Source organism: Gambusia affinis, linkage group LG22 (assembly GCF_019740435.1).
Source record: "Gambusia affinis linkage group LG22, SWU_Gaff_1.0, whole genome shotgun sequence".
Taxonomy (NCBI): domain Eukaryota; kingdom Metazoa; phylum Chordata; class Actinopteri; order Cyprinodontiformes; family Poeciliidae; genus Gambusia; species Gambusia affinis.
The window spans coordinates 6799324-6823193 of record NC_057889.1 but is presented as its reverse complement, the minus strand read 5'-3'; the positions used below and the strand labels follow the sequence as shown (position 1 = coordinate 6823193).

Genomic DNA, 23870 nt, shown 5'->3' with positions numbered 1-23870 from the left:
AGAATCATCCTGCAGAAGTATTTGTTTCCCTTTGTCATGTTGCTCTCTAAATAATCAGTGTTTGCTCTTGGAAGCTAAACACAATCCATTTTAAATGATTATGAAGGAGGCCAAAACATTCAGAATCATTTTTTTTTCTAGTTTTAGTTACAATTTGTTCAATAATTTTGTCTCTGCTAAGTAGGAGTCTTTTTGTGGGCTTCTCTAGTTCCTCCTATCAGCTGTGTCTAAAGCGCAGATTCCTCATGGACAGACAGGAAGAAACAAAACTTTAGGCTTAAACGTCAAATTTCTCTCACTAACTTCTGGCTGCTAACGCACTCTCTGGTGCTCGTTTGGTTTCAGACCTTGTCAAATTTGTTGTCGCCTCTTTTAAAAACTTGTTACAGTTTGAAGACTGCACAGTCTCATCTGAGCTTCCTACAAAAATAATTTTGCAACGCCTGCCTTGTAAATTGCTGCCAGTTTGCAGAGACACTGTTCAAACATTTATACAAGAGCTAGCCCTCTGATGTCTGGGAAATCAGAGACAGCACCCCCTCTATATGAGTCCCAGTCAGTGTCGGGCACCTGCTGCTGTCAATTTCATGAATATGCTTCATCTAAACCTCCTGATTATTATTACGGTTTAAACCCATCATCATGCATATTTTGGTGCAAACCTTACTAGATGCTCTTCCTGCCATTTTGGCTACGTGGTGTGAATTTTCTATAGAATTAAATTAGGCCATGTTGACTGAATCACTAAATCATATTCGCACTTCTTGAGTAATTCATACTAATTTATTCATGGAACCAACCAACAGTTTTCCTGCTTGGTGTTTTTTCATGTGGTGCAAATGCTTTTTTCTTATCTGGGTCAGATGAATTGGTTGGCTACAGCTTTCCTCTCCCCTGAGAAGCAAGACTTCATAACTATTAATTTGGCTCCAACCCATCCAGGTACAACTGCAAAGTGTTGTGGTGGTGTTATTGCTGCAGTCTGTGCTGCATAAGCAAAGACATGTTATGTTTTATCTCTTTTTTTTTATGTGGCTCTGTTTAGTGTTGCTTCAGTCTTGCAAGTAAAATGGCTCCATCAGCTTCCCTTAATGGCAGCCAAAGCCTCGCAGCTTGGCGGTAGGTAATGATGGCATTATCATCGATCCCCACAAAGTGAGTTGAGAGCAATCAATGCTTCACCGTGTGTTCTCCATGCAAACTGGAGTCAGATTAGGCTGTCTGCAGCAGTGGGACAACTTTCTGCAGATTAGAGAGCTGCTACTGAAGAGATTGAAATTTGGACTTATCTATGCATGTTGCTCCGTTTCCCAGAAGGCAGCCACAGGCAGAGCTTTAAGGCAGCATGTTTTTGGTCCCAGATTAGGCCTAGCGGCCACATCTGCTGGCATCTGTGTGCCATGAGGCCAAAAATTCTGGCAGTCATGCACTAATTAATCAGGCTGTTGTGATGGTTGCAGTTCAGGGACGTCACTGTGCAGCAAAACTGAGGCCAGTGTTGAAACTGTCATCCCTCCTGTGAATTTGTATTTTGTATGCAACCTCCTTGATACCAGAGAGAAATAAATTGCATCAACAAACCATCCTACATTAAGCCTTAAACTTAAGTGCAGAGGTAAATAATAAATCATTGCTTAACCTGTAGGCTGTTATACTAAAATGAATTGTGCCTTCGTGTTTTTTGATTTCACTTAAAAAGTTAATGCATTAATTAGCCCACTGTTTCCCAACCCTGGTCCTCAGGGCACACTGCCCTGCATGTTTTAGGTATTTCCTTGCTTCAGTCCAGCTGATTTCAACTGATGACAAATTAAAAGGTGTTTGTTGAACTGCAATCAGTTGAATCAGGCACATTAAAGCAGGGAAACCTCTAAAACATGTAGGACAGTGTGCCTTGAGGACCAGGCTTTGGAAACACTGAATTAGCCCATGTATTCCAAAGTCTTGAATGGGTGTTCTTTCATAATCCTCCCAAGGTTGAAGTTATATTTGTTGTTTCATCTCTTTTCTGTCACTGAGTTTTATAATAATTGTTTTTGACATGTTTCTCTGCGACTTTTATGTCTTAACTCTGTGTTGACTGCTAAATGACAACTGTTAAGTCATCAGTCTTTGACTCTGTGGTTAAAACACTTCTGTATTGAACGTTCTTTTTTATGCAGCCTGTGAAATATAATTTAAGAGACACTAAGCTCTCCATAATTTTAAGACGTAACTAAATATATCACTTTGTGTGTGATCTATCTATGACTTTCCCTTTTTGAAGTTAATTCATGAAATTCAGTAATTAGATTGAGCAGTTTTCTAAAGTGCAAGTGCAGCATTAGCATGTTTACACTGTTGTGATAGGACTTATTGGGCTTGTATCGACACCCAGAGTTGTGCCAAAGTAGGTCCAAGGAGAAAATGTTGCATGTTGTTACATGTAACATTTTGTTACATTATATTATACATTATTTGTAATCTCAGATGTATGATTTATGAACAGCATGCATGTTTATCTGACTCAGAAATTATGTCTGAAATGAAAAATATCTGTTCTAAAGATGATCTCGGTCTCTGGCTTGATCTACGAAGGCTCAGATGTAGCAGTAGCTCAGAGACGACTTGCTTATCAAAGGTGATTATGTCATGGAGGATAAACGCCTCCTACATTCCTCTGCTCTTTGTGTAGCTCTGAACTGCTTTATGTAACTTGCTCAGTGTGTTTTGGGTTTGTAAAGTGCTTGATAAGAACCGTTTGGCTCCTCACCTCTCAGGTGACAGCTACAAGGATTTTGATGTAGCTATAGCTTGAGCAGCACATCTCTCGCTGCTCTTAGAAACTGATGGAAAACTTGTTATACATATTTTTTTATGCTCTTTGTGTGTTCTATTTTTTGTCCCAATACTGAGATATCAGTTTAACACTTCATCAGATGGTGCAGCTGTTTATCTTCTGTATGCCTGAGCCTTTCCCAGTCCTGAGGCAATCATCGCTCTCTAGCATGGACTCTTATCAAGGGTGCTCGATAATTTGAGTCTGCGTTGAGGTCAGGATGCAGGAGGAAGGCTTTAATGAGATTTGCTGAAGGTGCTTTTGATGTTAATTTCCTGGCTGGGTGTGTGTTACAAATGACGGCTCTCCAGAGTTTGGGCTCTGTGTGACATAGAAAAAAAGATTAAATTGAAAAGTTAATTGAAAACCAAAGATACCTTGTATTGTTCAGCTCACTGATATTTGTCTTCTGTGGGAGGCAATCATGCACAGGCTGAACAGCTAAGTTCTGGCTGGCTTTGCAAAGCTTCGACTATAAATCTCATACATATTGCTTCCTTACTATTGTCTCTTTCACCTCAACTTGCCTTTTTACTTCAATTTCGACTGTATGTCCCTAACAAAAATGAATGTCAATATGTATGAAATTTTGGGGTTTTATATCATCGACCAAAACAAATACTTCGTAACTGACAATTTTGTTATCAGTTGATCAAAATAATTGATAGACTAATTGATTACTATGGTAATCATTAGTTGCAGCTCTGCTCCTATTTAATAATTAGTAGACTTCTTGTGATGGTTAGTAGCACTTGGTTTCACTTTGGAGTATGAAAGAGGCTAAATACATATGAATACCACATTTTGGGTTTTATTTGGTAGAATGTTTGAAAACCTCCTACACTTGTGATTCTACATCACAGCTATGTGCCAACGTATGTGGACTCCTCACATACAAGTTCAAGTGCAAGGTATATGAATGTTTTTTTTAACTGCTCCTTATACCTTTATTCAAATTATTGAAGTTTCACGAACGAATGTTAAATGCAGCTGTTCACTAGTTACATCTGCTTTATACTTTGTTCTTCTTTTTGGATCATATCACCTAAACCGCTTGTGTTCATTAACAAATGAATCATTTTATGAAAAGACTGCAAGAAGTAACAGCTGCAGTAGCACCACAGCAAGAGGTCTACAATGTGCTGTACACTCCTGCACAGAGAAGAATGTATGAGGTGTGTTGTGGTGTGTGAAGATAGAATTGCGGTATATTAGTTGATATAAATTTTGAGAGTTGAATAAAACCACCTGATTATCTGTACTTAGAAGAGTTTATTCTTGCCTCAGATGATCATTGGCACTTATTGTTTTTTCCTGATTTTCTCTGTTTCAGGTTTCTATTTTAAGAAGATTGAAGAGATTTAAAAAGATCAACATCCTGTGGGTTTTATGATGGGGGATCAAAAAATGAGCACATCAGAGCCGTCACATGATCATCATGTATTCCTGGCTTCATTCATCAAGGGACTATCCCTTTGCATATGCTGCATATGCTGAACTGTGTCCTGGCAAACATTCAGAGGAATAGATAAACTCCTCTCAGCAGAAAATGGCATCAACTTTAGTGGGTTACAATACAGAGTGCATTTTAGAGTACAGGTGAGGCTGAGCCTCAGCCCTCATCACCTACGGGACTCTCTGTGGAGGAACTCTGCAGCAGATGACCTTTAGAGAAGATTTAATGGTTTAGTTTCTGTCCCACCACCTTGCTGACAAGGTCGACCATGGCTGCTGTTCCTTATAGAAACAGTTCCTTAGTGGGGCGAGGAAAGGACTGACCGATAAATGATGCAACGTAACGGTGGCGGAGTGGGTGTCGGAGGCCAGACATGGGTGCTGCGCCGGGTACGTCTCACATGGCTCAGTTTCATGCTCTTCTTCATCTTGGTCTTCTTTCCTCTCATTGCCCATTACTACCTCACCACCATTGATGAAGCCGGCGGTCCCGACAAGCGCATCTTTGGGCCCCGGCCCGGAGGGGAGCTGTGTGAAGCCAAACACGTACAGGACCTGTGCCGCATCCGCGAGTCTGTCAGCGAGGAGCTGCTGCAGTTGGAGGCCAAGAGGCAGGAACTCAACGGCGAGATCGCCAGGCTCAACCTCCGCATCGAGGCCTGCAAGCGCAGCATTGACAGCGCCAAGCAGGATCTGCTACAGCTGAAAAACGTCATCAGCCAGACCGAGCATTCCTATAAAGAACTGATGGCCCAGAACCAACCCAAGCTGTCTTTGCCTGTTCGATTGCTACCAGACAAAGAGGACTCAGGACTACCACCACCGAAGTCTGCGCGTTCCTGTCGTCTGCGGTCTTGCTTTGACTACGCACGTTGTCCTCTTACATCTGGGTTTCCTGTTTATGTCTATGACACAAGTTCTTATGCTTGGGGGAATAATCTTGACCCATTGGTGAAACAGGCTTTTGCAGCATCTGTTAAAAGCAATATTTATGTAACTGAAAACCCAAGTATCGCCTGTTTATATTTAGTTCTGGTAGGAGAGATACTAGAGTCCTCCCCTTTGCCATCTCCTTCAGAACTGGAGAAGCAGCTGAAAGCTCTTCCTTACTGGAGGTCTGATGGACACAATCATGTTCTAGTGCATTTCTCCAGAAAGTCCATGACTCAGAACTTCTTGTATAATGTCAGCACAGGAAGGGCAGTGGTTGCCCAGTCCACCTTCCTGGAGCAGCAGTACCGTGAGGGATTCGACCTAGTTGTGTCCCCGCTGGTCCACGCTCTGTCAGAACCCAACTTTTTGGAGGTTCCACCACAGGTTCCCGTAAAGAGGAAGTACCTTTTCACTTTCCAGGGTGAAAGGGTGGAGTCTCTAAGGAGCAGTCTCCAGGAGGCGCCCCCTCAATCAGTTGAGGAGGAACTGGAGGGAGATCCGCCCGCCGACTACGATGATCGAATAATTGGCACTTTAAAAGCAGTCCAGGACAGCCACCTGGATCAGGTACTGGTGGAGTTCACATGCAAGAACCCAAAGCCCAGTTTTCCGACAGAATGGGCTCTTTGTGGGGAGAGGGAGGACAGGCTGGAGGTGCTCAAGGCTTCTACGTTTGCTCTGGTGATCTCTCCAGGGGACGGACAGCTGGTTGCCTCAGCAGGCTGTGGCATGAGACTGTTTGAGGCCTTGGAGGTAGGGGCGATTCCTGTTGTGTTAGGGGACCACTCTAGACTACCTTACCACCAATTTATCCGCTGGACTGAAGCCGCCATTATAGTACCCAAGCCCCGTGTCACAGAGCTCCACTTCTTGCTGCGCAGCCTATCGGACAACGACATGCTCGCCATGAGGCGGCAGGGTCGTTTTCTCTGGGAGACATACTTCTCAACCTCTGAGAATGTTCTCAGCACCATCCTCGCAAGCATACGAACCAGCATCCAGGTTCCTGCTGCTCCAATCAAGGACGAGCCCGCTCATGAGATTCCCCACAAAGCCGGGAAGCTGGCGGGAACGGACGCCAACCTGGCCGACAACGGGGATCTAGATCTTGGTCCAGTAGAGACGGAGCCTCCATATGCCTCTCCCCGCTTCCTCCGCAACTTTACATACACGGCAGCAGACACGTACAGAGCATGGAACAGGGCCCCGGGGCCCTTCCATCTGTTTCCCCACACTCCTCTGGACCCGGTGTTGCCCTCAGAAGCCAAATTCCTTGGCTCTGGAACCGGTTTCAGGCCCATTGGTGGGGGCTCTGGGGGTTCTGGGAAGGAATTTCAGGCTGCTCTTGGAGGGAATGTCCCCAGAGAGCAGTTCACTGTGGTCATGCTGACATATGAAAGGGAGGAAGTGCTGATGAACTCTCTGGAGAGACTAAATGGGCTACCGTACCTTAACAAGGTAGTGGTGGTGTGGAATTCACCAAAGCCTCCTTCAGATGACCTCCTCTGGCCAGACATCGGCCTGCCTATTGTGGTAAGATTCATGTTCCCTGTTTGCTTCCTGGTAAAGATTTGTTAGAGTTCCTTGCTGGACGGCTTCGTAAAATCAGTAGTAGACACCTCAGCTATAGCTTTTCGCTTATAAAACATTTCATGGTTTGTTTTTTCCTTCTTTTTATTTTTTATTTTTTTGCGCTATTTTGTTTTTCTAATCAGGATAAAAACAAAAACAAAAGAATTTGCACTTACACTTAGCTTTAATGGCATGACATAAGGCAAGTAATCATCCATTAACCTTTATCAGATGTCTTGTGTTTATTAGTAGAAGCACGCAGATTTATTCTTGTAGCACGTGTGATGTCATTGACCAAAATACACACAAAGCAGAATTGGCATCATTAATAAATTGCCTGCCTCCTTGCTAATGTTTCTGAAATGCAATATTTAAAATATTAAAAATAAAAGTACTTGCAGATTTGAATCACTGTGAAATTGACTGTTTCTGTATACTTTAGGTACCGTAGATTTTTAAAATGTATTTCATATGTTTAATGCCAATTAATAATTTGGCCTGTTTTTTGTCAAACATAAGAAAATAAAATGGCCATCAATTAAAAAAAAAAAAAAATAATAAAAGACAAGTTATAGATCTCAAGACATGGTGCCCTGTTTTCCCTTGCAGTCATTTTCTTTTGCATGTCTTTTCAAACTGTTCTGGGTAGTGTTATGTAAAATGTTCTCCGTGCTGCCTTATATAAATGCCCTTTTTTGCCAAATTCATGCCTGCAGGTTGTCCGCACAGAAAAAAACAGCCTCAACAACCGCTTTCTACCCTGGGACGTCGTGGAAACCGAGGCTGTCCTCTCCATCGATGACGATGCTCATCTTCGGCACGACGAGATCATGTTTGGCTTCAGGTCAGTGAAGCTCTGAGTATTGTTGTTTTCTCTGTTTTGTGCCCTCAGGAAATATTTCAAACACTAAGATTTAACATCTGAAACAAGAGCATGTGGAAAAGCCTTTGGAGTTGGAGTTTTTCTGTCTCCTTCATCAATTAAAGAGATATCTGTCCCACTGTGGTTCACTCTATAGCTTCTGTTCTTTGATATTTTCCAACGTTTAATTCTGCACAAGCCTCCCAAGTTTCCTCCACAGCATTTATAGTCCGGTTGAAATATTGACTTTGACTGGACCATTTCAGTACCTTGATTCTTCTGCTGTGGTTTTGCTCCTGTGATTGGGATTTTCTTAATGGCGCAGTTTGAGTCGGTTTTAACCTTTCAGACACCAGACATCACATTTGATTGTAAAATTTGTTTGGACAGAAAGAAGTTGGGGATCGACTTAACTGTAAGATGACCAGGTCCTCTAATTGGAAAACAAACCCACATCAACACTCTTCCACCTCTGTGCTTGCCAGTAGGTCTGAGGTGTGTGTTTTTACTTGTGGTGCACCGAATGTAGTTTTCTGGCCGATCACTGATCTTTGAGGCCTGATCTGCCAATTCTGTTCTTATTCATTTTAAAACATTACTCATTTTCATTAGTCTATTATTATTGTTATTAATTTTTTATTTTAGATTTAGATGTTTAATTGTATCTGGTCAGATTTGTTACTTAAAGAGAAATCTAATTCTCAATCAGTTGTAGCTGCAACATTTAAGGGATTTATCTCTTGAGGAAAAGAGAAACATCCCAAAAATTCAAAACACCACTTTGAAGGAAACCACTGAATATGACACGATAAATAAAAAGAGACTGAAGTATTCACATGTCTGTTGAATAGCTCAAATGTGAAATCTGTGTTTAAACCAAATAAAAGCTGTTTTTTCCTGCAGAGTTCTCGTCCCTGTTCCCGTCTTGTTTGGAGCCGCTGTGGCAGCTTGTCCAGACAGGCAGAAACTGGCCCTCTGACTGTTTCTGTTTGTGTACTGGGTCATATGTGATACATTTTCTCAAACTCCCCCCAATGATTACTCAGGAATGTTTCCTGACCTACTCTGCAGGGAGAGAGAAGTCCCCATGCCGTTGAGCATTTTAGATTTTTAAAGTGGCTGCACGTGAATGAGTTAGAGAAGTTGGTTTGCTTTTGGACATTCTGTGGATCTCCTGGATGGGAGGAGTCCAGTTATCTCATCTCATAAACTGAAACACTGAACTCAGATGAAGTATGTTTGTTTCGTTTTTTTTTTACTGATGTCGTACAGATGTTATGAGTAAGAATACACGCAGAGCCTTGGAAAAGTATTCATACCCCATACATTTAGGCACAAAGTGATGCATAACTGTGTTGCAATGAAAAGTTTGAGAAATACAGAGTTCATTTGCATTGAGCCATCTTTACTCTGTTACCGCTAAATTCCAGTGCTTCAGATGTTACATATGTACATGACAAATATTCCACAAATATTTGTGTGGGTTTTAATCTTATAAGCTTGTATCTTAGCAAAGCTGGAGGAGAGATGGATGAAGCTAAATTAAAGGTATTAATTGTGGAAGAAACTCTTTTAGAGGCTGGAAAAGACTTTAGAGTAGGGCTTCATCTTCCTGAAGTGCATCAACCCAGAAACCATAGACGGCAATAAAGGTTGAAAGCCATAGACTGGAGTTAAAATGTCACGTCGGTATTTTGAGGTTTTAAATACAGTGAAAGGTGGTTTACTGCTTTATTGGCTCAAGCTGAATGAATAAAATGCATGTCATACTTTTTGGACTTCAATTTGTAAAATGCTGAAAATAATTGTTTTTCCACCTCACAATTTTGCACATCTTTGTGATTGTCACATAAAGCCACAGTACTTGTAAGACGCTTAATTTGAAAAAGTCACTGCACTACAATTCTTCAATTACTTATTTGTGTTAGCGGGGGACCATAACATGCATGAAAAGAGGCAAATCAGGAGAAAGCTTTAACAACCTGAGTAAACTTTCAGACTTGAGTAAGGTCTTGAATGACTCATGTTGTTTGTTTTCTCTGTTTGGTGGTATCTCTCAGAGTGTGGCGTGAGGCCAGAGATCGCATCGTCGGTTTCCCAGGGAGGTATCATGCGTGGGACGTCAACCATCAGTCCTGGCTCTACAACTCCAACTACTCTTGTGAGCTCTCCATGGTCCTGACAGGAGCTGCTTTCTTCCATAAGGTCAGATAAAAAGAAATCTTAAAAATATATATAGAAATAAATCATACGCTATACAGTTTAATACAGCCATGTTGCTGACAGATTTTCCCTGCGTGTTTTTTGTCCTTGTAGTACTACGCCTACCTGTACTCTTACGTGATGCCCCAGGCCATCAGGGACATGGTGGACGAGTACATAAACTGCGAGGACATTGCCATGAACTTTCTGGTGTCTCACATAACCCGCAAACCACCGATCAAGGTCAGAAACGGCATGCTGCGTCCTCACTCTTCAAGTTTCTGTTTCTCCCCCTGGATTAAATGTATTTTTATTTTTCTCTATTTAGACTCTCCATTACTCAAACTGGCGTATCCATTATTACCTGCATAAAAAAAAAAAAAGTTTAACTCAAAAACAAGCTCACGTCGGTGGGTTTTGCTGGCTTTTTCTGTTCTGGATTTTTATTGGAAGGACATTCATCGCTGCACAGCATGTTTATGCCTAGGCAAATAATTACGGCAATCAAGCCATGGAGGCTGCTGGAGCCTTTGGTTTTAAAGTTATGCCTGATTTATCAGAGTGGTTATATTCCGCAGGGAATTAAAACAGTCTTTGGTGGCGGGAGGATGTTTTATAACAGCACTTCACTGAAGAGTAAACCCTTTGAATATTGAATTTGGAGCAAATCTGTCGTTCTTATGGCTGAGGGAATATATTTCCCTTCTTCTACACCCAATAGGACAAATAAGATTGGAAATTAAATAGCTTTTTCTTATTGCACCTCTGAGAAATTGACAACATTCAAACCTGAATGTTTTGCGAGTTGTTACGGCCCCCCTTTTTTTTGTGAGGAGGGCAGTAACACGACAGCCACAACAAATTGACAGAGTCCAAGTGAATGTTGTAAAAAAGGAGGGATTTATTGATAATGAAAATCCCAGAAGGCTCACACAAACTGTGGGGGAGAAAGGGGTGGTTAGGTGGTGCCAAATCAAAGAAAATAATAAAACAAAACAGGGCCTAACTTCCGTCTGTGCTAGAGAAACAAAAGAAAACAAAAACCCTGCCTATCTAATCTAACAAAAGTTTCCACCAAAACTTTACATGGGCGGCACCCACCTACTTACCTAGTGTATCTAACAGAACAAACACCTACGTGATGAATTGTACAGGGTACCCCAAACTTACCTCACCCTCTAACTCCCACCACAAACCTTCATACAAAGAGCAACAAGACATGCGTCAGGTAACAAAGTCAGTTGCCTCGCTCTCCCCAGCTGGGCTGCTTAAATAAGGCCTCCCTGGATGCTGATTGGCCCATGGTTGATGAGGATCAATCAAGGGAGATTGACACCAGCTTTCCCTAATACCTGTGAAGAGACAAAGGGGGAGGGGAAAGAGAAACAAACAGCCTGCAGGCATGTAACACCCCCACCCTTATAAGTCCAAACATAAATGTTTGGAATACTCCAGGTAAAAGAAACCAAGCTCAAAAAGCACGTGACAAAGCATCTGCCAATACATTCTCAGACCCCTTTTTATGGCAGATCTTCAGGTTGTACTCCTGAATGATCAAAGCCCACCGCATAAGTCTTTGATTTTGATTGTACATCCTGGAAAGAAAGACAAGTGGGTTATGGTCTGTGAAGACAGTGATTGGTTCCACACTCAAGCCAAGGTAAGCTTCAAAATGCTGTAAGGCCAAGAGAAGTGCAAGCGCTTCCTTCTCAATGGTGGAATATCTACCTTGATGAAGATTAAACTTCCTTGAGAAGTAGCTTACGGGATGCTCTATTCCGTCTTTATCATCCTGCAGAAGGACAGCTCCTACCCCAACAGCACTGGCATCTATGTCCAGTTTAAATGGCAGACTAAAATTTGGGGCGGAAAGAACAGGAGAACATGAGAGCAATCCTTTTAGATGTTCAAAAGCATGCTGACATTCATCAGACCAAATAAAAGGTGTAGAAGGACTGGTCAAAGTTGTTAAAGGAGCAGCTACCGTAGAAAAGTTTTTACAAAAGCGACGGTAAAATCCTGCCATCCCCAGGAATCGACGGAGCTCCCTCCTGCTTGAAGGAACAGGAAAGTCAGAAATTACTTTGACTTTTGCATCCACAGGACACACTTTTCCTCCACCAACCTGTTGACCCAGATAGACAATGGTACCTTTTCCAAACTCGCACTTAGAAAGATTGAGCGTCAGTGATGCAGCTGAAAGACGTTTGAAGACCTCAAGCAAAACAGAAAGATGGGTAGACCAGTCACTTGAATATACCACAATGTCATCTAGATATACCCGGCAGTTTGACACATCTCCCAGTACTCTATTTACAAGCCTTTGAAATGTAGCTGGTGCATTACAGAGCCCAAAAGGCATCACTGTGTACTGAAGAAAACAGTCTGGTGTAACAAAAGCTGAGATATCAGAGGCCTGTTGGGTTAGAGGTACTTGCCAATACCCTTTCAGCATGTCAAGTTTAGTGACAAATTTTGCTGGTCCGATTTCATCAATACAGTCTTCAATGAGTGGCAACGGGTGTGCATCAAGGACTGTGACAGCATTCACCTTACGAAAGTCTGTGCAGAACCTTGGACTTCCATCAGCCTTCATGTCTAATAGACATGGAGAACTCCATGGGCTGCAACTCTGAATGGCAAGTCCATTTTTAACAAGGTACTCCACTTCCTTTTTCATGAGCTCCCTCTTTGTGGCATTGACACGGTATGCTCTCTGCTTTATAGGTGCAGGATTGGAGAGAACAATGTCATGAGACACCACATTAGTCTTGGTAGGAACATCCCCAAACAGACATTGGAAGTCTGATATGAGTTTTGTGATGTCCTCCACTTGGTCACCTGATAAATGTGACAAATAGTCAGGCAGGTTAGCCAGTATTTCACTATTACTAAGCCTTGCAACTTGTGGAGGATCTTTGCGTGTTACCATATCCTCCTCAGCTGACTTTGACACACAGGTTACAGGGGAAATGGGTTTAACCCGATTCTGGGTTGGTTGGTCGGTCTCTCTTGAATGATACAGTTTTATCATATTGACATGACAAAGCCTGGTCTTGCGGCAGCGATCAGGAGTTTGAACAATGTAGTTTGTTTCACTAAGTTTCTTTTCTACCACATATGGCCCAGAGAACTTAGTTTCCAGAGAAGAGCCAGGGATGGGTAGCAAAATCAAAACCTTATCACCAGGTTTAAACTCACGAGTGACTGCTTTCTGGTCATAATGTCGTTTCATTTTGACCTGCTTTGAGGCCAAGGCTTTCTGCGCAAGTGCACAAGCTGTCTGAAGGCGCTCTCTCATCTTTGAAACATACTCTGGAATACTTTTTACAGAGTGAGAGGAAGAGATTAGTTGGTCTTTAAGGACATTTAAAGGTCCCCTAACCTCATGTCCAAACACAAGTCCAGCAGGACTACAACCTAAAGTGTCCTGCACTGTTCCACGCACGGCAAACAATAGAAATGGGATACCTTCATCCCAGTCCTTCTCTGTACCCATACAGTATTTTCTCAGCATCGCTTTTAATGTCTGGTGAAACCTTTCAAGTGCACCTTGGCTTTCAGGGTGGTAAGAGCTTGAGGTGACATGCTCTACACCCAACTGTTTTAGTGCCTGGGCAAAGGTTCTAGACATAAAGTTTGTGCCCTGGTCTGTTTGGACAACTTTGGGAAGACCAAACACTGAGAAAAACTTTACCAGAGCTTTGGTAATCATGGGAGCTGTGATCCTCCGCAGGGGCACGGCTTCAGGAAACCTGGTGGAAGCACACATTATAGTCAAAATGAACTGGTTTCCACTTCTAGACTTTGGCAAAGGCCCCACACAATCTACAATCACCCTTCCAAATGGTTCACCCACAACTGGAATTGGGGACAAAGGAGCAGGAGGTATAACCTGGTTTGGCTTGCCTGCAACTTGGCAGACATGGCAAGTACGACAATAAAGTGAAACATCAGATTTGAGACCTGGCCAAAAGAAGTGTTTGAGAACTTTGTTATACATTTTATTTATACCCAGATGCCCTGACAGTGGGTGATCGTGTGCTAATGCTAGCACCTGCATGCGATACCTTGTTGGCACAACCACCTGATAAACGGTACTCCAGTCTTCCAAGTTTTCACCAGCCCAGCGTCGCAACAAGAGACCATCATCAACCATATATGCCACCTTCTTCCCCTGGGCTTCCTCCTGGGTAAGAACAGAAGAATGACATTTCAACAGAGTCTTGTCCTGTTTTTGAGCAGCAATGAATTCCTCCCTGGAGGCTGGTAATTTCATCATCTCTGGTCCTGGAAGAGGAAATACATTTTTAGATTTGTTGAGTTCAGTCTCCGATCCGGCTGATTGAGTCTGCTCTGTAGCAAGAAAAGAGTCAGACAAATCAAGATTGTATTTCTTTGACTGGGCCCGCGTAACCACACAAGCAGGGAAAATGTTAGGCATTGGTTCAAAGACCACACTTGTGTCAGGTGTGTCCAACACCTCAGGCACAGGCAATACCTTTCCACCTGCCAAGTCATTCCCTAGAATGAGATCAATCCCCTTTATGGGCAAGGTGGGAAGAACAGCAACCCTGCAAAAACCACTCACAAGAGATGAGTCAAGGTGGATATTATGCAGTGGTGCAGATACAAAGGTCATTCCAATACCTTGAACAACTACTCTGGACTGACAAGATGACATGACAGGCAAAGACAAAATACCCTCCCGAATGATTGTCTGGGACCCACCGGTGTCCCTCAGGATTTTGACTTGTCGGCCATCCTTAGGATCCCCTGTTAAAGAAACAAGACCCTGGGTAACAAAAGGTATGAAACAGGGATCTAGTTCATTCTCATTTTTAGCAGTTTGGTTGCTGGAGTGCAACACATTTTTAAGCAACCCAACACCTTTTGTCTGTGTTGTTAAAGCCTTGCTCTTTAATGAAAGGCAGTCAGCAATGACATGGCCTTTTTTATGACAGTAAAAACACTCCCTTACCTCACGTGGAGAAAGAGATTGCTGCTTAGCCTTAGCTTCTGACTGAGTGGGGTCAGGTTTTTGTTGACGAATGTTCAAAACTTTATCTGCACGAGGTACAGACACAAATACATTCTTGTGGGTCAACATAAACTCATCAGCAACAATGGCTGCTTTAGATAAAGAGGCCACCTTTTGCTCATTCAGGAAAACCACCAGTCTCTCAGGCAATGTGTTCTTAAAGTCCTCCAACAGAATTAGTTGGCGAAGGGATTCAAAGTCACCTTTAACCTCACTTGCAGCACACCATTTATCAAAAAGTAGTCCCTTCTCACGTGCAAACTCCACATAGGTCTGGCCACTAGACCTCTTATGGTTCCTGAATTTTTGCCTGTAAGCTTCAGGTACAAGTTCATAAGCACGCAAGATTGACTTTTTCAGTACCTCATACTTCATGCCCTCCTCTGTTGACAGTGATGACACAACTTCCTGTGCTTTACCTATGAGCTTGCACTGCATTAGAACAGCCCACATCTCCTTTGGCCACTCCAGTGCCACAGCAATCCTCTCAAATGCATTGAAATAAGAGTCCACTTCTGACTCCCTAAACACAGGCACCAAAGCAATATTCTTGCTGACATCAAACTTGTGTTTGTCCGACACCACCTGTGGAGAATCAGAGTACACAGATGAACGAGGAGGCGAGGTGCCATGTGAAAGTCTCATCGCTTCCACCTCTAGCTGTTTCAGCTTAATCTCCTTTTCAGCTTCAATTTCCAACTTGCGCATTTCAAGTTTGAAATCAAACTCAGCTTTTCTTATCAACTCCCTCTCCTGTGCCTCCAGCTGTAGGCGAGCCAGCCGAACCTTGAGTCTGACATTACCACCGGAGCCACTGAGCTCTGGCGACACTGGATCGAACCGTGGTAAAGTCGCAGGGGGCGCCTGGGGCTCTGCCAACCCCCTTGGTGGCGTTGCCATTACAGCAACTCCTTCATCTTTTGAAGGAGGGAGTTCTAAATCAACAGAAGGAACATCACAAACATCTACATCCATTTTGCTTGGGTCCCCTAGGACTTTAATCTCAACCAGCTTTTGAACAACAATGTTCTTAATTTCAGCTTTTGAAAAGTGTTTTTTCACTGAAATGTCAAAATGCTCAGCCAGACATAACAAGTCGTCCTTACGACACAATTCCAGCTGTTCATGGCTAGGAGCCTGTACAAAGTCCTCTAAGCTGAAACTCATTTCTAAACAGACACAAGGATCTCTCAACTTATTATGGATGTCTACAGCTCAGGGAAAATGAAAATCCCGGACGAGCCCCCACTTGTGTTACGGCCCCCCTTTTTTTTGTGAGGAGGGCAGTAACACGACAGCCACAACAAATTGACAGAGTCCAAGTGAATGTTGTAAAAAAGGAGGGATTTATTGATAATGAAAATCCCAGAAGGCTCACACAAACTGTGGGGGAGAAAGGGGTGGTTAGGTGGTGCCAAATCAAAGAAAATAATAAAACAAAACAGGGCCTAACTTCCGTCTGTGCTAGAGAAACAAAAGAAAACAAAAACCCTGCCTATCTAATCTAACAAAAGTTTCCACCAAAACTTTACATGGGCGGCACCCACCTACTTACCTAGTGTATCTAACAGAACAAACACCTACGTGATGAATTGTACAGGGTACCCCAAACTTACCTCACCCTCTAACTCCCACCACAAACCTTCATACAAAGAGCAACAAGACATGCGTCAGGTAACAAAGTCAGTTGCCTCGCTCTCCCCAGCTGGGCTGCTTAAATAAGGCCTCCCTGGATGCTGATTGGCCCATGGTTGATGAGGATCAATCAAGGGAGATTGACACCAGCTTTCCCTAATACCTGTGAAGAGACAAAGGGGGAGGGGAAAGAGAAACAAACAGCCTGCAGGCATGTAACAGAGTTTTTTTTCTTTCGTAATTGAAATCTTAAATGGGCAGCATGTCTGCACAGCAGCAGATTTACCACAGTCGTTTTTAAACAGCGTGTCCTTATTTGTCAGGCAGTGGTAGACAGAAACAGGCTTTCCCCCCCCTCTCAGCTGCAGACTGATGTTTTTCGCTTCAATGCATTGTAAGACTTCAGCCGCTTGCTGCTTGATTAGCCAATATTTGTTCCTTCTGTCTGGAAGACGTGCCGTCTCAAGCGGACTTTGCAATTGCTCTAGAGAATTTCCTTGAATGGACTTTAAATGGGCCTTTGATGGCTTTGTGTACAATGTTAACAACTGAGGCGAAAACAAAGCTTTAATCCAATTTTTCTTTCTTCATCAGCATCGCTGATGGACCTAAATGAAACTTTAAGCAGCATCGACTCTGTGGCAACATTTCAAGAGTTTAGTATCCTGTCGATAGCACTTCTAAATGAAATATTTAGTGTTGGTTTGCAGAACAGAACAATGCTTTCCTTAAATGATTCATCTGGTATTAAGGACTGAACAAAGTGATGGCGATAGAATTTGTTATAAACTTAGACAGATTGCTTCTCAAACTACAAAATACAACTAAATTGTCATTGATTAAAGCTTTAAAATCTAAAATGTTCTCTCGCATCATACCATTAAAACGACAGACTTTAACATGATGGGTGATAATCTGTGTCTCTACAAGTTAGAGACCCAGTGCGTTATTTCCTTTTAGATAGATAGATAGATAAATAAGATTTAAACATTTCCTATGAGAGTTAAAATGTTCAGCTAGTTTCTCTTGAGCTTGTTCAGTTTCATAATATATACATATATATTTTACAGTTTTTATCTTTTGCCTTTAAGAGCACAAATGATTCCTTGTGCAAGGAAATATGCTCTGTGCCAAAGTCTACCAGACGGAGAAAATTGCCACCACTCAACACTTAAATAGTTTTTTAACACTAAGGAGGCTTTGACTTGTTTCTCTTATCTCTAACAAGCACTGTTCTTGAAATGTGTTCAGACCTCAAAACCACTTCCAGCAGTACAGTGTTGCTTTGTATAGTGTCTGCATCACTTACTAGAATTGAGAGTTTTGAAGCCACTTGGAAGACCAGAAAACTGCTTTTTGCTGCACTAAAAGAAGAGGGATCTGCATTTCTAGAGGTTTAAAAATGACTTTTCCTGACTTGTTTTAATGATCGTTGAACAAACTTGTTAATTCTGTCGACCTCGTTAAAATTGATCCTGGACTGATTTATTTATTTTTCTACGTTTTTCCATGTTATTCTTGGTCTTGTTCCTATCTCTGTTTTATTTTGAAGAATCTAGAATTTGTTTGTGGCTTTGACATTTTGAATTTCCTGCCTTTTATCACCTGTTTTGCTTTTGCTATCAATAATTCAAACATTTCGATTTGTTGTTCATAAACTTCTGTACAGTGTAGATGTAATATTTGCTTCTCCTGAACTTTTCATATTTTATTACATCACAACCAACACATAGCAAAATGTTTATGGTGAATCTTATGTGAAGGATCAGCATATAGTAGTGACACATTGTGAAACTGAAGGAAATTACTTACTGATTTTCTACTTTTTTGAAGAAGGATGAAGTTGTGGGGAAGTCCAAGTCCAGGGTTATGTAATAAAACATTATTCCAGGGAAGATAATCAGATGAAACTAATATGTCGAACCTTTTTCAGTCAGGTGAATGATGTGATATCAGCCACAGTCTTCGATTCCACAATCTCACCTGCATGTTTCGAAAGCAGATTACATCTGTAATCTTGTCAGATTCTCTTGTTTAAAATAAAGGATAAAATAATCTCTTTTAGAGATCTGTGAACAGATGATGCGCTTCAGCTCTTCTCAAAGAAAAATGGATATTAACCTCAACATTTAGATGTGTAAAGCTGGTGGAAGCTGAAGCTGTAGTTGCACTGAAGGGTGGTGTTATGATTTTACTCAGTTTTAAGATTTTTACTGATAAAACCTTTAAGAAAGTATATTTTATTTCCACTTTGCAAAATTGGACGTTGTTGTCTTGGTTAATCCATAAAATCCACATAAAATGCATAGAAGTTTGACTGTAAAGTGAGAAATTGAGAACTTTATGCTGTATTACCTTCTGCTGCTTGTCTTATTGGCATTTAATCCATCCATTCTCTTCAGACCATGTGTATTTTTGTTTGTGCCCATTTAGGCATGCCATTAATCAAACTGGCACTGTCGATATTGCACACACACAATTATGAATTACAAAACGGCAGATCGAATCGGCGCTTTACGCCTGAGTTTTCCCCAGAATTTCACTTGGAAGGACATTTATTACTAGACGGCATGTTTACAACAGACCAACGTTGTAAATCTACACACTCCTTCCCTACGAGAGGGCCCTAAGCAACAGTTAGCAGTGTATTTTGCAGACTGCCAAATTGCCTTTCAAAGTGAAAAACTGCGACTTTACAGTCCCTCTGTTTATTTCAGGTAACTTCCCGCTGGACGTTTCGCTGCCCCGGCTGCCCTCAGGCCCTTTCACACGATGACTCGCACTTCCACGAGCGCCACAAATGCATCAACTTCTTTGTCAAGGTGTACGGTTACATGCCGCTGCTATATACGCAGTTCAGAGTGGACTCTGTGCTGTTTAAGACTCGTTTGCCCCACGATAAGACAAAGTGCTTCAAATTCATCTAGCCGGCAGTCGAGCGTCTTCGCAGACGGCCAGAAGGGAGAGATTGACAGACTGAAACATCCACTGCAGGTAGTGATGAAGACTGACGGCTGGACTGCAGCATAAACATGCAGGAGGAAGCTTTTGGGCTCAGATTTTGTGGAGGTGGATCGAACGTTTAACCTTAACCAGCTGGGAATTCAGAGAGTGTAGGTTGAGTGAAACCACTGCCGAGAAATGAAGCCTTTTCAGTGGACGTCACTTCTTGTTTTTTTTACACGTCTTTTCAATCATGTTCAATCATCAACCACTAGTTACAGAAGATATTTGCACCTCTTACCTGCCTGCCACGGAAAAGCAGACAGACTCACAGTGTACAGAAACTCTTTATTCCTCCTGATGGTGGAGCTGCAGAAGTAACGGACAGAATTATGGCTTCAGCTGAGAGCAATTCAGTTGAAAACTGTTCTTCAAACTCAAGCACTGATGATCGGACGTATTTTATTGGACTGTTCTCTTTTTTTAATTATCATTATTTTAATTTTTTTTTAAATGATGTCGTTTAAATGTGTAAATTTACATCTAGTGGAAACTTTGAAACCTCCATACCTTTTGGGAAATCAAAATGGCAACAGCTCAGTCCAATCATGTCTTAGCAGCGTTGCGTCCTCCAGAGGGAATTGACTTTAGCGGTAACCATAATGCCTCAAATGTGTCAATAAAACCAGCCATCATGCTGTCTGACTTGAATAATTTTTAATGAAGTGATATTAACCAAATGGCTGAAAATGATCAATATCACAAAAATGAACAGTTTCAGTAGAAAGTATTATGGATGCAGTTGGAGGTCTATACAACTGTAGTCAGAGGTTTATATACACTCAGCATAAATCCCTCATAAATGGTTAAAAATATTATATTTCTGTGATTATTAAATTCAATAATTTGTTCAGCGAGTTTCAATTTATTTTGGATAATTTTTTTTAATTATTGTTTACACATTATACATTCACACCCATTTTGAGAGGTTTCTGATTAAGTTTATACTTTAACAACTGTCCTTTCATCCATCAGAATGAGCCACACACAACGCAGGCTGGATGTTTGACCTCTGACCAGGGTAGAATCGGTAAAGTTCAAATAAATTGGTTTGTTCTCTGTTACAAAGCTCCATTTGAAGTGCAGGTAATACATTTTCACTATAAAGTCTAGTCTAGTACTAGTTTTGACTTGGCCTCCTAGACCATACATCATCATGTCCGTGAGGAGTGTATGTAATTGATGTGAACTAAAACAGTTTGGAGGTTTTAGTCCTTCATTATTCCATTCACCTTGTGAAATACACCAATGTCTCTTGAAATGAACTGGATCAAGATTATTAAGCCAGCACAACTGCCCTTGACACTTGGTAGTGTGTTTAGATTTAAAAATCTGACTTCTCCACATAAACCTCCTGTTATTGTGACAATTCTTGTCTCCACTGACAATAAAAATCCTCAAGAAGGAATTGGGCTTGTCCATGTGGGCAGCTGCAAATTTCAATCCGGTTTGAATGTGCTGATGTTGGACCGTGCAGTTGTTGTTCCGAACCCTCTCAGTTGATGTTGAGCTGAGTTTGCTATAGACCACGATGCTGACACTCCAGCATGATGTTGGTGTGTGATTGAGGCTTAGTGGTTCTTGAACATCCTTCCCAGTTTCCTTTCTTCTGACAGATTGAGTTCTGACCCAAACTGCGAAAACATGAACACGGTTTTGTGTTTCAACGGTACAATAATACCAAACCAGATCAAACATGCTGTTGGAGGCTCGCATTATTTTTCCTGCCCTCTACCCTAGTTAGTGTTCCCAGGCAGACTTTGGTTTGATTTGAGTATTTTTTAGGTATTTACAAGTGTGGAGAAATAATTTTCTTTCCAGAATTTAATCTCTATTCTATTGTCTAATGACATGTTCTTTCTTCTGCCTTCAGTTCCCAGTTTGTTTTACATGTACTTCCTTTCCTTGTCTATTATCTCTTGCTCCCTCACTTCCTTGAGCACTTCGTTATTTCCTTCCTTGAGTTACATTTTTCTCATTATTCTTTCCTGGTGGAAAAGTTTAAACTTGCACCTAGGAACCCTTACTATTAATGTGAATATAGTGCTTTAATCTGCTTCAGTGAGGGGAATCAAACCAATTATAAAATAATCTCCATTAATTCTGCTAAGAAGAGTTGTCCAATATTTTTATCTTTGGGGTGTAAATATAGATATTTAAGCGAAACATACGCGCCAAATTTTTTATTTTTGTTTTGCATTATTGAAGTTGCAAGGGCAAAAAAACTGTTGAACTGCATCATTAAAATATTAAAATTAGTGTCCATGATGTCCATGAGGAGTGTATGTAAACTTCTGACTATAATGTGCACTTGGGTCATTAAACCTGAAACTACAGGCAACAGTTTTTCTTCCTCCGTCAAATTGTGACAAATTTCCCCCCTACTACCACATTCAGATCTCACTAATTAATTTTGTTTTGTCTCATGGAGGAGCCAGGCTAATGATCTGAGAGAAGAAATGGTCCAAAACAACAACTCGTTGATCTGGCTTCTAAAGATATTTAATGTTCTCCCGTTTTCTTTGCTATCATTTGTGTGCTTGTACTGAGCTGATAAAATGAGTTCCTGTTCTCAGAGTTGGGAAAGCTTGAATGTCGAATGTCATCACCGTATAGCAAGTCCTGCCTTTGCAGCACAGATCTGGAGCATGTCTCATGTAGATAGTAACTTTTTACATCTGTTCTTTTTATCTTTGCTTGATGAATGTTTCTTTTTTATGTTTGTTTTTTTTTTGTTTTTTTCTTTTGCCAAATGGGTACGATGTCTGCAGCTACACAGCATAAATCTGCAAGGTGCTCACTAAAGGGATGCAGAACGGTACAACCCTCATCAAACCACTGAAGCCTAACCCATCATGTACTATAAATCCAAAGTCTCTCGTTATTTGACTGTCAGTTAATTTTCTGTAATCTTAATATAAAACTCGGAGGAGCAAAAAAAAGAAAATAGAAGCTCAAATTGGTGTTTTTTCCCAGCATTTGTACTCTGTGAGGATGCTTTTATGGAACTTTCACCACATTGTGTATATTTATTAATGATGTTATTAAAAAGGCTGTTTTTAAACTTGATAAGACATACAATAAAACCATAATGTTGTGGTTGCTTGTTCCTGTTCACTCAGATCCCAACCTAAAAGAGACATCCCATTAATGTTGCTGCCAATGAAAGCCTTGTGGTGCCTCTGACTCGAGGGCCAAATATATGGAATCAGGCCTGTTTTAGTTAGACAAAATTGGAGTCAGTTTTTATTAGACGTGTTTTAAAACGACCAAAAAAAACCCACATTTCCTTATTCCTCTGCTATTACGAGCAGCCTGGCTCTTGTACCAGGATATTTGTAATTATCTTTCGACTCTGACCAAGTCCTAAGGGCTCAGTTTGGGTCAGCAATTCTCCCTTCGTGTATTTTTATTTTTTTCCCCCCCCCTTCAAGCGTCAGTGGCACAACTAGTTTTCTGTGGCTTGAAGCAGATTCAATCTAAAAGGCTGCAGTCACCCTGCAAGGTGTAAATATTGATGAAAATATGCGCTCCTTGGTCTGGCTCCAGCCACCTGCACCGCTGCTTGTGCTGTCGGACTGATGACAGCGTCAGACATGCCATTCAAAGGCCAGATGAATGGGAATAAAAACTTGTCTAATAAAAAATGTTCTTGACTCATGTCCTCATTTCTGTCTACTGATGTCTTTTGACTCTCGCAAGGGCATCCCTACCTCTTGAATTTTAGGACATTTTGTCACCTTATAGCCACAAAAATCTTATTTTTTCTTTTTTTTTTTTTTTGAAACAGACCAACACAAGGCAGCATATGGCTGTGAATGTACAATGATTCTCTGGTTTTCAACGTTTTTACAAGAAATAAATCTGGACGTTTTGTCGTCTGTATGTTTTCAGCTCCCTCTGAATCCATACTTTGTATGACATTTTTGCTGAGCAGTTTTCTAAAGCTGTGGCACAGATTCTCGATTAGGTTTAGGTCAGTACTTTGCCTCGGGTCACAGCATGTTCATTCGTTTGTAACTTTGGCCATCTGTCCAGAGTTGTTGTCCTGCTGTGAGGGGAATCCTCTCTTCAGTTCCAGATCTTTGCTTCCACTAATAGGTTTTCTTCCACAATCGCTCTGTATTTAACTCCATCTACCTTCCCTTCAGCTCTGATCAGCTTTCCTGCCACTCCAGAGGAACAGTGCTCCCACACTATGATGCTGCCACCATGACTCTTCACACTGGGCATTAAAAAGTCCTTATCTGACCAGTGTTTTTCGTGGTCTTCATGATTCTGTTTGTTGAATAATTTCTGTAGCAAACCCTCTGAACAGCCGGACTATTTACTAATTAGGAGAATCCTGG

General features: G+C 41.5%; 2 protein-coding genes across 4 annotated transcripts in view; one reads left to right on the top strand and one right to left on the bottom strand.

Moving 5' to 3' along the window:
• Window positions 1-20374, top strand: part of extl3 (exostosin-like glycosyltransferase 3) — a 36862-nt gene extending 16488 nt beyond the window's left edge. Inside the window, exons 2-6 of one of the 2 annotated variants that reach the window (XM_044106864.1) lie at window positions 4152-6739; window positions 7495-7622; window positions 9701-9845; window positions 9957-10085; window positions 19236-20374. In XM_044106864.1, the coding sequence (XP_043962799.1) occupies window positions 4604-6739; window positions 7495-7622; window positions 9701-9845; window positions 9957-10085; window positions 19236-19445 (2748 nt within the window). In that variant the 5' untranslated portion in view covers window positions 4152-4603 and the 3' untranslated portion in view covers window positions 19446-20374. Of the gene's footprint in view, window positions 1-4151; window positions 6740-7494; window positions 7623-8030; window positions 8136-9700; window positions 9846-9956; window positions 10086-19235 lie in introns of those variants that run through there. The other variant, XR_006369642.1, reaches the window with a different exon arrangement.
• LOC122825436 lies at window positions 10138-19197 on the bottom strand. Of its 2 annotated transcripts, XM_044106863.1 has the most exons (4): window positions 11994-19191; window positions 11827-11893; window positions 11571-11695; window positions 10146-11437 (listed from the first exon to the last, which is right to left on the bottom strand). In XM_044106863.1, exons 1-4 carry the CDS (start codon window positions 16048-16050, stop codon window positions 11397-11399), a joined length of 4290 nt encoding a protein of 1429 aa, XP_043962798.1. In that variant the 5' UTR covers window positions 16051-19191; the 3' UTR covers window positions 10146-11396. The 2 variants fall into 2 exon arrangements, with proteins under 2 accessions (XP_043962797.1, XP_043962798.1); XM_044106862.1 differs by having other exon boundaries at window positions 10138-11437; window positions 11571-19197.
• Window positions 20375-23870: the final 3496 nt, after the last annotated feature.